At 32.0% G+C, this 17,701-nt stretch overlaps 1 protein-coding gene across 7 annotated transcripts; it reads left to right on the top strand.

Annotated features, from left to right (window-relative positions):
• Window positions 1–7,089: 7,089 nt before the first annotated feature.
• Window positions 7,090–10,058, top strand: LOC112758735 (small ribosomal subunit protein uS19y). 7 transcript variants are annotated; one of them, XR_011874104.1, is made up of 5 exons: window positions 7,090–7,315; window positions 7,391–7,448; window positions 8,151–8,211; window positions 8,307–8,469; window positions 9,687–10,058. XR_011874104.1 is itself a non-coding variant. In XM_025807463.3 (5 exons), the coding sequence occupies exons 1-5, from the start codon at window positions 7,224–7,226 to the stop codon at window positions 9,900–9,902; spliced, it is 522 nt and encodes a 173-aa protein (XP_025663248.1). In that variant the 5' UTR covers window positions 7,090–7,223; the 3' UTR covers window positions 9,903–10,058. The 7 variants fall into 7 exon arrangements, 3 of the variants coding, with proteins under 3 accessions (XP_025663248.1, XP_025663249.1, XP_072076190.1); XR_011874103.1 differs by having other exon boundaries at window positions 9,234–10,058; XM_025807463.3 differs by having other exon boundaries at window positions 8,375–8,469.
• Window positions 10,059–17,701: the final 7,643 nt, after the last annotated feature.

The following is a 17,701-nucleotide window of genomic DNA, read 5'->3' as shown; positions in this document are numbered from 1 at the left end:
AGAGTTAGGGTAAAATATACATGAGTAATATAATAATTTTACAAAATATTCATGATAGAATAACAATTTAGAAATTAAATATAATACTATAAAAATTAATTTCGGAACACATAATTTTATTTATCAATTTATCAATGAATTCAAAAAATTATTTTCAATTTAAATTATAAAATGAACATACTAATCACATTTTATAAAATTTGGTTTAAATTCGAGAATATTAATTATTCAGATTATATGATATAATTTTTCATTATTGTTCTATTAACAAAACTTTAATTCTAATTTATATAAAATAACTAATTATAGTAAAGATTGTACATAAACATTAATTAACTTAAACTCAATGTATTTATAAAGATTAATTTAATCATTCCTAATAAATTAATCTATAAGAGCTCAAATTAATAAAATAAACCATAATTTATTTATCATAGAAATTTCTTAAATTTAATTATATAATACTCCCATTTAAAATTAAAATAGTATTCAACTTAATTTTTTATTTATAAAATTATATTTAAAATTTTAATATTTAAAGTAAATCGTATAAAATTATTATTAGTTTTAATTATTAAAATTTTTAAATTTTAAAAAGATAAAATATTTAAAATAATAAAAAATACATAAAAATATTAATTAATTAAAATTCAAATGATTAAAACTGTGACCATAGACTCCTTTAAGTCACCCCCCGAAACTGTGACCATAGACCCTTTAAGTCATCCCCAAAATCGTGACCATAAACCTCTTTAGGTCACCACCCAAAACCGTGACCATAGACTCTTTTAGGTCACCATTTTGAAAAACTGTGACCATAGACTCTTTTTTGCCACTGTAAAAAATCGTGACCATAGATCCCTTTAGGTCACCCCTTAAAACCGTGACCATAGACCCCTTTAGGTCACCCCCCAAAATCGTGACCATAGAGCCTTTTAGGTCATCCTTCCGAAAAACCATGACCATAAACCCTTTTTTGTCACTGTAAAAAACCATGACCATAGACACCTTTAGGTCATCCCCAAAACCGTGACCATAGACCCTTTTAGGCTACCCCCAAAATCGTGATCATAGACCCCTTTAGGTTACCCCTAAAATCGTGATCATAGACCCCTTTAAATCACCCCCCAAAACTGTGACCATAGACCTTTTAGGTCACCCTTCTGAAAAATCGTGACCATAGACACCTTTAGGTCACCCCCAAAACCGTGACTATAGACCCTTTTAGGCCACCCCCAAAATTGTGACGATAGACCCCTTTAGGTCACCCCTAAAAACCGTGACCATAGACCCTTTTAGGTCACCCTTTTTTGAAAAACCGTGACCATAGCCCTTTTTTGGTCACTGTAAAAAACCGTGACTATAGACCCTTTTAGGTCACCCCAAAACCGTGATAATAGACTCTTTTAGGCCACTCCCGAAAACCGTGACCATAGACCCCTTTAGGTCATCCCCAAAAACTGTGACCATAGACCTTTTAGGTCACCCTTTTTTGAAAAATCGTGACCATATACCCTTTTTGGTCGTTATAAAAAATCGTGACCATAGACCATTTTAGGTCACTCCTCAAAACCGTGACCATAGACCCTTTTAGACCACCCTTTTTTAAAAAACTGTGACCATAGGTACTCTATAGTTACCCTTTCCAAAAAAACCGTGACTATAGCTTTTTGTTTTTTAGTCACCCTAAAAAACCGTGACTATAGAGGGTCTATTGTCACGATTTTTTACCGTAACCAAAAAAATTGTGGTCATAAACCCAAAATGTTGTAGTGCTAATTCATGTTTCTTAGTATTTTGCTTCATTTATATAGTACTACTTCTTGTTGCTTCCATTCTTCTGTTAAAAGAAAATACTTATTTGAATCCAAAATAAATCATAGTGGTAATAATCAAATCAACCGCATTAGAGAATTGTTTTGCTTGAATTCTGCTCAATAAAAATAAATAAACATTAACTAAATTTGTACTAATAAAATCTTAATTCGAAAAGTAGATATATACAATTTTAAGTAATTATCCAAATTATTTTCTAAAATTTTTAAAGTCGGATATTTTAATTTTTTAGATATAAACTACACAAAATAATCCTCCAATATTTATATTTGCTAAATAATACAGTTCCTTTCCAATTTTGTTCTAAGAGTGAATTATAAAATAATCCTAAAAAGTTTAAAAATCTTAAAGCAGAGTTCTTGATAAATTTTAAAAATTTTAAAACAGTTATTTTGATTAAAAGAGTTAAATATTAGAAGATGACTGTTAGCGAAAATAAATATTAGAAATTATTTTGTGTATTTTAAAATTTAAAAGACTCAATATTAAGAATTTTAGAAATGGTTTTGAGTAATTATTTACATTTTTTTTTCTGTTGCAGGTGAAATTTATAATAGTATAAAAAATGCTCAAGGTAACAGAAAAAAACTGAAACAAGTGTTGGTGAACAAGAGACGATAAAGGACGTGAAGAAATGAAATAATATAACTCATATTAAAATGCGTAAAAATATAACCAGTGCTCAAGTGACAATGGCACATATAGAAGTTGTAGAAATGTAAGTGGCTGGAATAATAAACTACCGAAAAAGAAGGACAAGAACAATAAATTAAAATGCAAAAATGAAAATGACTCGGACAAGAACAAAAAATTCAATTTGATTTGAACACTCTCATCGATTGATTGTTTCCGGTGATTAATTTTCGTTTTTGTTTTTGTGTGTTGAAGGCTGATGTGGATGCAGAGATAGCGCAAGCTGGATGTAACACCCTAACTACCAAAGTTCATGCTTCCGGCTGCGTGACTCTGATAGCTCGGACATTACGACGACACTTATACTATTTAATATTAAAACTTTAAACCGCAAAGTCGCTCCAAAAATACTTTTGTTCGATAACGTACATCTATAGATACCATACAACTTACAAAGACTCATAAAGGATACATCCATATATATATAACATTACAAGTAGTAGCCAATACAATTCCTATCCCTCTTACAGAATATATCAAGATAAAGGCGAGGGTACAACAAGTAATAATCTAAAGCAATACAGAGCATTTCAATAACTAAATAAACTCTTCATGACTTCTGCGCCCATATCCTGAAAGGGGAAAAATGTAGGGGGGGTGAGAACATCATCCTCGAAAGGGTTCTCAGTAGAGGGTTTTTGGGAATTACTGTAATAGGATACGTGAAGATAAACCGTACCAGTGATTAATAACTGTCTTATGCCTCTTTTTAAAAACAAAGGTTTACAATAAAAGAGAAATCTGAGATCCTTTTCTGAAAGAGGAAACTGTTCATTTAAAACAATATTCAAAAGCATTTCAAAAGGTTTATCTATGCTGAACCAAATTAGCCTTTCACACATTTCCAAACCATAACCACAAAACCGAAACCAACCATCGGTCCATCTCAATTCAACCACGGTCCTAGGCCCAAACAATCCAACCAACAACCAATCATCACAATCCAACAGAGTCCCAGTTGCAAACACAGATAGGAAGTTCAAGCACAAACAAACAGTTACAGCAAGTAGAACAAGTAGCAGTTAATTTCAAGTAATCACATAGACAAACCAAGTACAATATGCACACGCAAATAATGTCACATAGATGCATATGATGCATGCCTGTCCCTAGTGGCTGATGATATCATTTGTCGGTTATAGAGCCAACCCAACAAGTCCTGGTAGCTAACCATTGGACTGTCCCTTTGTCGTGTCTCCCCAACTCGAGTTATACTCAATATAAACTTGATCATAATCATGATCCATATCCATCACCCTCACTGGTGAATATTTATGGGGGTGAGCTCATCCGGGGCTTTCACAGTGCCCGGCCACCCTGACGACATAGGGTCAAAAGAGCTTCGAGTCTCAACCTGGAGCACGTGGTGGCTAGCCACTGCTTTCTCCCATGGAAACTCTTATCTCCGATAGTGGAAGTGCAACATTCACATTTATCAATGATTCAGCATATACATGCATTCAATCTCATCCATGGATCAACATCCATCTCAGCCATCCGGCTCACGGTTCAGTCCAGAACCAACCAATATTCATATCATACTCAGCCATTCCGGCTCACAACAAAACAACACTTCCACATTCAACATCATCAATTCATAAAATCGGCATTTAAGCCATAAATCACTTTTTCCCAAATCATTTCACTTTGAAATCAAGTTCCAACTCTTTTCAGCCTTGGCTTTAAAGATCTCATTTCTCAAATCATCTCAGGTTCATAAGCCACTTTTACTCAAGGTAAATTCCCCTTTTAAAACCATGCCACTCTCGGCATCCTCTTTTCAAAACTTCCATAACCATGGAAAGTTAAAGATTCATTTTGAAACATTCAAAATCATCCATCCAACAATGGGATTTTATAACAAAGTTTCTCGGCAAGGTCCCAAGTCCTTAGGGGAGAATAGCATAACTCATTTCGCCAAATTCATTTAAAATCATTAAAACATTGGCTTTCCGATTTGAGTAATAAAATAGGATCTAAGCCAAACCGAGTCACGTAATCATTTACTTCTTTCAAGCCGTTTCCTTTACTTAGGCAAAACTAACTTCAACCCCCATGATAAATTCTAGAACGTTTCAACTGTTCAAAATTGTTTTAGTCTTGCAAGAATTCAGAGTTCAAAAAGAACTTAAAACCTTTCTCAAAATATTTCAAAATGAAACTTGTCAATAGACATTTAGGTTCTTTCAACATCATTAAAACTCCTCTAATTGAAACCCTCAAGTCAAATTCAAAGGCATTGCCCTTATCACATTTAAAACAGCTTTAAAACATAAGTTTCATCTAAATAACTTTCTCCTGAAAAAGATACAATGCCTTTCTTAAGAAGCAAGACTAAATCACAATTCCCTCTTTAATAATTTATTTCAAAAGCATGAATCATCCTTTCTTGATATTTCAACTAAAATAGTAGAAGCCTTCAGCTCATCATTTTTCCCAGACAATATTTCAATAAAGACTCGGATTTTATAGAAATTTCGGCAGCATCTCCCCTAAAACTTGGACTTTGCCACCCGGTCAGGGTCCCAACAAAGCCATTCCACAATCCTTTTCCAACAGCCCAAAATCCAAAATCAATTCAAAGGCAAGCCAAAATCCAACAATTAACCTCAATACCATATTTCAAGAAAACCGTTTCAAAAATCAAATCATTATTATCAGCCGAATAAACTCATTTCTAAAGTTTCAAAGAAACGGTTCAGTAACAATCATTCATCAAAAACCAGATCATTTAAAGCAAGCCAGGCTGAATTCAAGAGTGGATTCTATTTTTTCACATTCTCAATAAAATTAACTCAATTCAATTCTCAACGGATTAAACTCGATCTCAAAGCTTTAAAAGAATCAACTTGAAAAGCATTTCGTTTCACAAAACCACACAACAATTCAACCAACAGACGTTCATAATCAACCAAGGCAAATCAAGCCATACATAAGGCCGATACAATCACCAAATACACATTCTCTCACATCAGTATCCATATGTAATAATTCCAATATATAAGAATATAGTTTTTGGAAAGCGCCCCTACCTCAAAACGCAAATTCCATAATCCAAACGTCTCACAGAGTCCTTTTCGCCTCAACCCGAACTGACGGCAACCAAAACCTCAGCTTCCAGTCACGTTCATAATAACCAAAGCAACACTAATCGCAACATATAATAATCAGGACTCGATCCCACGTTACCAAGACTCATATTCATTAACCAAACACAACAGAATACTAACGCGAGATTATTCGAAACATAATTTCTTATCAAAGTAACACAATGAGGCAGCTGCGATTTCGAATCGGCCCGGCAACAGCTCCGGCGGCGGCCAGAAGCTTCGATGGATCAACTATAAAAATCGTGCAGCGTTAAAACCTTCTTGAATTCTAAAAAGGCAGAAACCTCAATTAAAACCCTTACCGGCAAACTTTTTCAGCGACGGCAGCAGGGTCTCAAGTGGCAGAAGCTCAGCCCGGAGCTCTGGCGGCGATTTCGGAAGTCACAGAACCACTCCCGGCGGCTAGAATCACAGAGATGCAGCTCCCTTCTCCGGCAGCGACACCTGCGGTGGTGGATGGTGCAGAAGCTCACAACGCAAGTAGCAACGGCGGCCTGAACCTCTTCCTTTCCTTCAGACCAGATCGGGTGGATCTCCAGCAGTGGCGGCACAGGGACGGCGGCGGCAGTCCGAGGCCACGGCGACAGCACACGGCGGCGCAGCTCCGCGCGGTGAGTCGCACTCCTCCTCACACGATTCCGACAGCAGCTCGTGGCTGGGCCGAACGGCGGCGAAGCTCAGCCCTTCGAACGGCAGTCGCGCGGAACTCAGCCCCTCTTCTTCAAGCTTGACGGTGACACGCGAGGCTCCTCCTCCACTGACTCTTGCGCGGGTCTTCCTTCTGATCGCGATGAAGATGAACAGCAACTGACAGCGAGGCGCGGTGGTTGGACAGCGGCGCAGAGCTTCAGCGACAGTGACGCGGATGGCATCTCGCAGTGTTGACGGCGACGACGCGACGGCGGCGGTGGAGCCCAGCACGCCGGCGCGAATCTCCTTCCTCTCCTCCTCCCTTCTCCCGCGGCCCTATCTTCCCTATTTCCCCATCTTTCTTTCTTTCTTCTTTCTTTCACGGTGGAGAAAACTATGGGGGTGTGGGCTGTTTGGTGAAAGGTGCGGTGCTGAGGAGAGTGGGGAAGGCTAGGGTTTAGATAAATTAGGTTTAGGGGCAATATAGTAATTTCACATAAAATTGGGAATAATATAGTAATTGAAACCCAAATTAAATCCAATACTATTTGTACATAGAAAATACTATTTGCTCATCAACTTTACAAATTATTTTCAATAAAATGTCCAAATCTAAAAATTAGAAATAATATAATTAATTTTTCTATTTTCCAAAATAGCAGTATTAATATTTAAAATATTAATTATTTAATCCAAATCATATAGAAATCCTTATTATTTCACAACTACCAACTTTATAATTTGAATATAGAAAATAATCCAATAATTGTAAAATTGGATAATAATCTCAATTTATTTCAAATTCAATAAATCAAAACTTGCTTTAATTTTCTTTAATAGAGAAATTTCTGAAATTAAAGCTACAGAAACACTGAATTTGAAATTAGCTAATGATAGCCCTTTTTCAAAGATTTTAGGTCTTACACTGGAGCACCAAAGAAGAGGACGTTCAAGATGTTCAGTTTCAGAGGCGTGGATCTCGATGCACTCTTGGACATGTCCACCGATGAAGTCGTTAAGCTCTTCACTATTCGTGCTCGCAGAAGGTACCTATGTCAAACATTTGCATTTGGATTTTGTATTTATGTGTTGAAGTTTTTAATTGTTTTTCGCTGTTGCAGGTTTCAGCGCGGTTTGACTCACAAGCCTATGGCACTCATCAAGAAGCTGCGTAAGGCGGTGAGTTTTCTATTTTATTTTAGTTTGAATGTTATTGATTTGTTATCTTTCTATATGATTGGCTTCGACTTTGATTATACCGTGCTAAGCATGAATAGTGTGATTGTTTTTTCTTGATGTATTATGTGTCTATCTCTTTTATACTTGGAAAATATGCAAAATTATGTTCTGTTATGTTCTGTTTGCAATTGGAGAGAGATTTAAGCTTTATAAAATAGGGGGAGGGGGGAGTGGAATACGATATTGGTGGAGCCAAAATTGAGTTAAGGTTTTGCTATCCAGTGCTGCTTAAGGAGCCAAAATTGAGTTTTGACATGTTTATTGCATTGAAAAGTTAGACATTTTTGTTTGACTCTTTAAGAAATGCCCTGCTTTAGTTAGCAAAACTTTTTTGAATGATCCTTTTTTAATGTTTTCATATTTTTTTAAGACGACAACAGAGCAAATGTAATCAAACTTGAGAGTTCATCTAAACTCGTGGAGCTTAGGTAATTTCGAATCTAGAAACTCAGCTATGAGTTTACCAGAAAAACTAAACTCGATTTGAGAATCTAAACTCATAAACTCATGAAACTTTGAGGTTGCTCGAGAGTTTGATAACTTTACATGAAAAACAAAACTCTTCCTCACATAATGGATTTGGGAACAATGCTAGTTTCTCATATTGAACTTATTTTAGAAGTAAATGTGACTGCAATGCAGATTCCTTGCTATTTTCATTCCAAGTACAAGTCAAAGATATTTAGCACCTATACTGATATTGGTAGGTATCTTTGAATTATTTTGATATTTGATGATGTATCATAATGTTTTTCATTTTGACATGCTTCTGTTTGGGTTTATATGTACAAAGTACAGATAGAAAGTTTGTTTTGTGAAACTCAGTTTCTAAAGTTGGTGTTGAACTGATTGGGAAAATTATCTAGGCACATCTTGCAAAATCCCTTATGGCCATGGATCCATTTATAGATTCTTCAGCCAAGATGTTGTAAAAGTTGGGGATATCGTCATCAAAGACCAAGTCAGTATTTTACCCTCTTTATTTTATTTTATTTCGAACGGTGTTATTAAGTTTCATATGCTTTCTTTTAAAATGGAAAGAATCTTTCAAATCTCACATATTCATAGTTTAACAAGCATAAGCTAATAAAAGATATTTCAATAAAAAAATGTTATTAAGGTAAAGTAGAATGCACAGAAGAGGATGAGACATCGTCACATAAATTGTATTAAGTAAAGACTAGATGTAAAGAATGCTTATATCCATAGAACAGAAGACAAGTGCAACATCACCATTATTCCAAATCTCTTATGTAAAGAATGCTAAAACAACCAAATCAGAGAAAAACAAATGAAATCTAAAAACTACAAAAAGGATATATATAAAATCCAAAATGATGCAGTAAACAACAGAACAAGTGATAGATCAGTCACACACATCATATTATCACAATTAATAAAGTGCACTATTTTCTTCCTTATGCCACTGCCATGGGGAAGCACAGATCTTGCAACCCTTAAAACACCAAATATAATAGCATCTAAATTTCAAAGGCCATAGAAAGCAATAAATTCGAGAAACAACACACGCAATAACTTCAAAAAATATTTCAATTGGAGAAGTCATACCAGTATGGTAACTTTTGTTTATTTGAGTGTTTCAATAATTCACATATTTTTTCATTTTTCTCTTATCATATAGTTATTAAACAATATTGCATGATTAGTGGTGTGACTAGTTTAAAGTACGATTCTTCAAAAGAGTGATTATTTCTATGAATATAGGTACAATATGATAGATCAAGGGTACATATATCAAAATGTTTTCTCTCTTTGGCTAAATAAAGATCCAATGGCAGAGATAGGGGGTGAGATTGTTTTTGGTGGTATTAACTCGAGACACTTTAGAGGTGAACACACTTATGTTCCAATATCTCAAAAGAGTTACTGGCAGGTTAATTCTAGATTTAGAACTTCATCTCTAATACTCCTCATCAACCATGTCAATATTAACTTTTTCTCTTATACCTTCAGATTGATGTTGGAGATGTTCTACTTGCAAATAGATCAACAAGTTCTCTTATATTTCTGTGATTTCTAGCAAGATATTTAAGCTATATACATTGTTTGTTTCACTATTTCTTATGTTTATGATTGGATATGAATACTATGTTTCAAGATATTATAATAGTTACTAAACATTGCATCTTATTAGTAAGTTACCTATCTATTGCTAAGTTTTCTAAGAAAGGCTATTCAAGAAGAGGAAGAAGAAGAAGAAAAAGAAAAACCTCCGTATGCAAATTTGGAAGAAGAAGAAGGAGGAGGAGGAGAAGAAGAAGAACTTGCGTGTGCAAATTTGGAAGAAGAAGACATAGTAATTGTGGATTCAGGAACCTCTTCAATTGCTGGTCCAACTGTATGATATTAGACATAGTAATTTTTGTATTTTAATGCATCTTTTTCTTTTTCCTTTTATTTTGACATCTTTCTCTTACTAGTTATTTATCTTGTCTTGAGTCTTTATGTTAGAGGATTATTTATTATTTTGATAAGTTTGTAAACTCATTATCTAATATTTAGTATAAATTTTATTTTTATATTTAAAAATTTATTTTGTCTTGTTATCTAATATTCTGTATAAATTTTATTTCTATATTTAAAAATTTATTTGCATTAATGGTTTACTATTTTTCAAATAAAAAAATAATTAAAACATATAACTATTAAAATCGACGGTAAAGTTGTTGCTTTTTAAATTTAAAATAGACAAAGAAAACAAAAAATATATAAAGAATTTATCGGTATCTAAATAATTAAATCGACGGAAACTGTGTCGATTTTATTAATCAAATATCGACGGCTACGTCGTCGATTTTATTAAGCATATTATAGAAAAAAATATTGTCGATTTTATTGAATCAATTATCGACAGAAGTTGCGTCGATTTTATATAATAATATCGATGACAATGTTGTCAATTTTAATAAGAAGGTAAAATTCTTAACCTCATATTATAGACAGAAACACTGTCGATTTTATTAAATTTTTATCGACAGATAGGCAAGCCGTCGATTTTATTAGAATTTTGAAAAATCGACAAGCTTAATAGCGATCACCACAGCCGTCTATTTTGCCGTCGAATTTTAATATTATCGACGGCTTAACCGTCGATTTGGTCGTCGATTTTAACGATATTTCTTGTAGTGTTTCTTTTCTCTTTAATCTTAAATCTGTTGATGCAATGAATGGTCATGACTGTTTGCTCCAATTTTGATTTAACCAAATTGATTTTCTTTTACCTATCTATATTAGTCAAGTGTTGATTTTATGATATTGTCTTATCTTTTTCTTTTTAAGTGATCATCGTGTATAGGAAGTATCATGATATGTGCTGGTTTACTCATGAATATGATAATCAAGATATGCTCTTATTTCTAATTCTAAATTATTTTTCATTGTGCTGATATTTTCTTTCCTTCTTTTGCTTCAAATATCAACACTTTGCTTATGAACATTGCTATACTTGAGCTTGAATAGGCCGATTTTGAAAGTTTTCATTATGGACTGAACCTAATCTGATTTGCTTGCCATACACATTAAGGTCTTGTTTGATGGAAGGATGGAAATTAAAAAAGAAGGAAATAGAAAAAAAAAAAAGAAAAGAAAGAATTTAAATGTATTTTTATTTTTTTTTGAGTTGTTTGGATGAAAGAAAAATAGAAAGAAAGGAAAAAAAAGAAAGAATAATTTTCTTTGTTTGGTTAAAAAGAAAATTAGAAAGAAAAAAAAGTAAATTAGTATTGAATGATATTTTTATCCTTGTATTACAAAAAAAAATAATTTATCTATATGAGTTTACTATTTAATTTAAAATAACTAAAATAAAATAAAATATACTAACACAATTAATAATTTAAAATAAATCATGAATAATCACAATTTTTTTATATTACAATAAATTTAAATCATAAGAAATAAAATAATAGATCACATAAAATATCACTTCATGCAGCTTAAGACAAAAAATAATATATTTTTTGAATTATAGGAAAAAATAATAACTCAAGTCTATGCAAACCATGATAGATAGCTAGTACAAATTTTGTGAAATTTTCTTCATACACATAGAAAATAAAAAATCCTAAAACATGTGCTTGCTCTTTTGATGGTATATATATTTTGAAGAATTTAAAGTTTCATATCTTTTCTAGTTAATTCTTATAAGTTTGATATCTCCAACAAAAAAATAATATGTTTTAACTCCCAAGCACAATATTAATTTTTAACTCAATTAATATTTCAACAACACAAATCTATCAACACTCAAAATTTTTATATCTTTGGAATTCGAATAGCACCCTCATTATAATCAACCACGTAAACTCTTATAGCTCTCAAAGGTCTATTAATAGTAGAGTAACTTTAACACACCAATATCATAATATGCAATTTTTCATGTATATACATACATACATACACGCACGCACGTATGCACGCATATATATATATATATATATATATATATATATATATATATATATATATATATATATATATATATATATTTCAGTCAATATTCAAGATATATAACTATATATTCAAAATGCATAAGCATATAGCAACCGTTAGCCTCTTTTAAGACTCTCATCAGTATATCGATTACAAAATATAGAGACTTTACTAAGATTACATAACACTAGATCCTAAAATCATAAATATGCACAATATATATTTTACTACTATTGAAAGCGTTGCTCTTAAATTGCACCAGCTTCCTTCATTAAGTCATATAATGCATCGTGACGATCTTCAAAGGGAACACCAAAAAAATTCTCGTTTTGCTCTTTCATCTCTATAGAGAAAACGATAGCAACTCCAAAATATCTCCTTCACAACACTCAATTTCTTTAACTCATTATACACATCATTTTTAGAATAAACTCGAACACTTCTTTGTTCCAAGAATGTAATCCCTCTTTCAACCGCTTGAGCTTAGATCTTGGCAACTTCAATTTGTTCTTCAGTCAACAAAACTTGTCTTTCACCTAACATAACTTGTTTTTCAGCTGTTTTAGCTTGCCTTTCAGCTGTTAACGCTTGTTTCGTAGCAATATCAAGTGATTTATCATAATAACTATTTTCATCCTTCAACATATCTGTCAATCCTTGAACACCTTTATTCATTTGTTCTATATCAGCTTCAAGTAAACCACTCATTGGTGCTTTACGCTTACAACCTCTATGATTCCCTTGTGTTCCATTAGATTGGTTTGAGTTAGCTAAATCAGGGCTCTCCCCTACAACAAAGCTAGTTGAATGAGTAATAGGTTGCCAATCATTCCATTCACAGTCAAACTAACTCTTGATAATCATCATCATTCAAATTAATTATTTCCTTCATCTTATCCATGCTTTTATTTCTTTCCTTGGCACGTCCAGCAATATTTTCAGTTGCTCTATCTTGACCGTATATAAAATATAGCTTATCATAATATTTGATGGGAGTTCGCATCCACTTCTTTACATCTGGTCTTGCCTATATAAAAAAAATAGATTCATATATGTTAATTTAATTACACAGTTTACTTTATTTAAGTTGTGAGTAGTTTTATAGATAAATATACATAAAAGCAATAGCTCCATAAAAATCTAGTCCCAAAATATTAGTTATCTGTATAAATTTTTTAGATTAAAGAAGCATATACTGTCTGTAAATTTGACTCCTTATGAAGAATTATAATCATTTAGAATCAAAAGGCAAAATAATTTCATACTCCAAGATTAATTTTACAATGAATAAGGTTAACAAAAACAAATGCTATAAAAAATTACGCGCAAAGAAATCTATAAACCTTAGTAGCAACTTATCATGACATTAATTATCTTAATTAAATCCGCCCAAACTTCAGGTTCAGCTGTAAAGAGTTTAGTGTCTGGGTTCCATGAAAATCCACTTAAGCTATGAAAGAGATCATAGCAAACTCCAAAGTGATCTTTGAAAGTCTTCAGTCTATTCTTAAGATTATCTTTGTAAAGGTGGTTTTCAAATGAAGCTTTTAGAGTTACAAGAACGTTGTCATATGCACTTGTTGTAAAAGTACGGTCAACTCTATTTCCTTTGCTACATTCCTCAATCAAAGCGTTAAGAAAAGCTGCATTCATTTCTTCAATCCATCTTAAATTGTCTTTGCTTGATGTGTCACTTTGGGATGCCATCTTCTTTGCTATTGACTGTCTTAACCTGAAAACTAAATACTAAATTATAAAAACCATCTTTTATAAAATAACTTCAATAAAAACATAATATAAAAAGTGTTAATAATGAATTCATCAATTAACCAAGGATATTATCTTAAGAAGTGATTCCTATAATACAAATAATTTAATTAATTCTAGAAAATGATCATCATCATAAATGAATGTTTCAACTACACACTTCATACATAATAATATCATGCTTTTCACAATGTTAATGAGTATTACACATTTTAAAATATTAGTTTGACACATAATAGTCATAACAGTCACATGATATTCACATGTTACATTTAATTTGAAAATAACATGTCATTCCCCTTGGTAAGGATGACAGGTTCAAATAAGTCTCATCTTTTCATTTGATAGTCAGTCCATATTCGAGCCGCCATATTATCCCTAAGAGCTGCACCTCGCCTATAATCTTCATTTACTTATTCTCTTTCCTCATTAGTGGCTTCTGAATTATTATTTTATAATTCTTGATCCACTTGAGAAATTAAATTTTGATTAGGATCTATACCCATAAAATAATTGTGGAGTATAATGCATGTTAGGACAATGTCAACCATAACCTCTACGTCATAATATGGTTCTGTGCCACCTGCTATGATTGTAAATCTTTTTTTCAAAACTCCAAAGGACCGTTCAATCACATTTCGTAATGAAGAATGACGGAGAATAAATAATTCATATGCATTTTCAAGTTCATGTCCAGCAAACTCCTTTAGATGGTATCTTATGCCTCGATATGGAGTTATTAGAGCATGTTTAAGCATGAATACAACATCTCCAAGATAAAATTTTCTTAAAATAATTCATATAGAAATAGTATACTTTAGATATCACCACTTTATTTAAATATGTCAAAGGTTTTTTAAACAAATAGACCTCTTGAAATTTTGAGCCTATCATCCCTTGATAGTGCACTTTTAAGAAATTTTGAGTGAGATGCGGTGTCTTTCCATCCTGCTAAAGCATATATGAATCTCATATCAAAGCCACACGCAGCAAGTACATTCTGAGTTAGCCATTCTTTTCTATCACGAAATCTAGGTTGATCAGCTATTGGAACCTTGACTCTAACATGTGTTCCATCAATGGCTCCAATATAATCCTATATATATAACTTAGTTAAAAAGAAAAATTTCATTGTGTATACTAATTATGATTGTCTACTTCAATGTACAACTAATCATACCTTAAAATATGGATAAAATCTATTGCTACGAAGAATTTCTGAGGGAACGATTATTACGAAAGGTTGCTGAAAAAACTCTTCTTCAAGTGAGATTACAACTCTTAGAACAACATGAAAATTATTGTCTCTCCAGAGTGGTGAAAGAAAAATGAAATGGTTCTATTTTTAATATTATGAGGTATAACGTATAAGAATCTAGCTACTTGCTCCTCAACTGTGACATGTATAGTATCTTTCACATGACCGGTTGCCCTTAATTTTTCACATAACTCTAGAAAGGCATGTGGACCTATTCGCAAAATATCACGACACCTATTAGTTTCGTGCAACTGTTGTAACAAAGTGGCTCGAATATGTTCTCTCCTAATAATGTGATCTCTTATGGGGTTCTCAATTTTTTTGCCATCACTTTCAGTAAATATAACATGTGTACAGTATAACACAGCATTGTAATTGTACAAAGTTGCTTACCTCTCTTCTAGTTTTCTTTGAGAACAGTTAATAAATATCCTTGACTCTCAATAGTACATATAAGTCCCAGATTATCTATAGGAACCGCTAATCTATGCTCTTGATTTTCAACCATAAGATTGAATATTTGAGATAACAAAAAAATCATCAAAGAAAATATTTTCCATGCCATGATTACAATTACAATTATACAATCAAACAACTTCCAATCTTCACCACCAACGTATATTACATGCCCAAATTACAAAGATAATCAAACCATGTTTAAAGTAAACAGTGAATGAAAAGCAAATTTTTCCTATATTTAATGGATTCCAAATTTAGATCCTATAATACCATTTTTAACAATAGCTAAAACTTAACATTAACAACAACAGAATAAACAATGTACATATGCAAAAGATTAAATACCCATATCTAAAATAGGTAAAATCCTAATATTTTATTTGTAACTAACCCAATAATTTAAAAAGTTCTAAATTTTTTATTATCACAGCTTTTGATTTTTTTTAGTTGTGACATAGCAAAACAAAATAACACACTCAAATCATAAGACCGGCAACTTAATGCAAAAAAGAAAGAATAAACCAAAAAAATAGAGACAATAATGCTATCACTACAAATTAAAGATGAAAAATACATTTCAAGAACTCCCATAGAATCCATACTACAGAAGTAATTTCATATATGAAGGAAAAAAATGACAATTTTTTCAGATTAAAAAGCATAGAACCCTAACATGTTTGTGTAAGGTTAGACTGAGAATAATTGTAGTAGAATGTTGATAATAACACAAAGGTTAAAGGAGAAATGCACTCTATATTTGTGGTAGAAACAGAACTTAAATACTTCTATTTGATACTCACCTCAACGTTATGCAGAAGAATTATTTTCTCGTTTCTGTTTTTTTTTTTGTATGAAGAGACAAATATGGAAAATTACTCATGTCCTTGGTTTTCATCTCAGTTTTCCATCTTTAAATGGGAGAAAAAATTTTGGGTGAGACCCACTCTCAATTATAAACTATTTTAATTTTCAATTAAAATTTTTCACTCCAAACAAACAAGGAAAAATGTACATTTTTTCTCTCACTTTCTTCCTTTTGTTTTCTTTCCCTTAATTTTCACTCCAAACAAACAAGGCCTAAATTTTGCAAATAATTTAGGCTACTAATTCATAATCCAACCAACCAATTTGGTTTGGTCGAGTAGTGGTTAGCTCATTCGTCTGCTTAAGCAAGTGTCAAGGGTTTAAATTCTATCTTATGCATGCAATAACTCATTAACTAGTGGCAGACCCTTAAATAGGGCTCAAATCCACAACGAATTTGTCCTTAACATATCGGGTAAATGGATACTATAGGTAACCAAAATAAAAATTCATAACCCAGCCAATATTCATCATCATTAAATATTGTTAATTCTAACTCTAATTTCTTCTGCTCTCATTTTACTTTCATTATGTTTTCTCATTTTTCATTTTGTTTGTAACTTTTAATTTTAAAATTCTATGAAGTTAAATATATCTATCTATATTTTAATATTGCTTCTTCCCTTTCTTATCCTTAAATTTCTATTGATACACTTTTTGACTTGTCAATCCACAATATTTAATAGTCAAGTATCGTCCAAAACTTATATCATCAAGGCCAACACTTATGTAAAGATTAGGATTTGATTCACATTTTAGTTGTTCTCTTAGATTAATGAGAGTTGATGGTAGAGGAGGATGGACAAGTTATTGCAGTACCCATGCCGAAATATTGAGGGATAGTGAGGATATTTATAAGATGATGACAAAAGACATCACAACATACTATTAATATGTTCATGTTGCTGATTGGGTTCATCATCAACATCAATACTGCTGACGCAAGTAGAGAAGGATGACAAGGAGGACGATGCATATAATTATGTGGACGCATAGCTGCCATTAACTTTATTATCTATGATCTGTAGTGTTTAAACTGGTATTTTGTATTGATATTTTTTATGATTTAATAATATAATATTATTTATATTCAAATTTGTTAAATAGTAAATTTTATTATAGGATTATGGATAATTAAAAATAAAAAACAAATATTTATTAAAGAAAACACCATTATCCTTGGAATTTTTCTACAGTAATTATAAAAAATTTTTTAGAATATGTTACGGTTGGATTTAGTGTTGAAAAATCTGGCAATAAAGTAATTTTTTCAATAGTCAATCATGACAATTTTTGTGGAAAAGATCCGATGATAATAACGTTATTTTTTGTGATGGATAAAAAATTTGAAGGTAATAATTGTTTTTTTATAGTACTTTTCAAAATGCTTTCC

The sequence above is a fragment of the Arachis hypogaea genome, chromosome 16 (genome assembly GCF_003086295.3).
Source record: "Arachis hypogaea cultivar Tifrunner chromosome 16, arahy.Tifrunner.gnm2.J5K5, whole genome shotgun sequence".
In the NCBI taxonomy this organism is placed as follows: domain Eukaryota; kingdom Viridiplantae; phylum Streptophyta; class Magnoliopsida; order Fabales; family Fabaceae; genus Arachis; species Arachis hypogaea.
The sequence above is the reverse complement of the archived record's forward strand: the minus strand, read 5'-3'. Positions and strand labels throughout refer to the sequence as shown.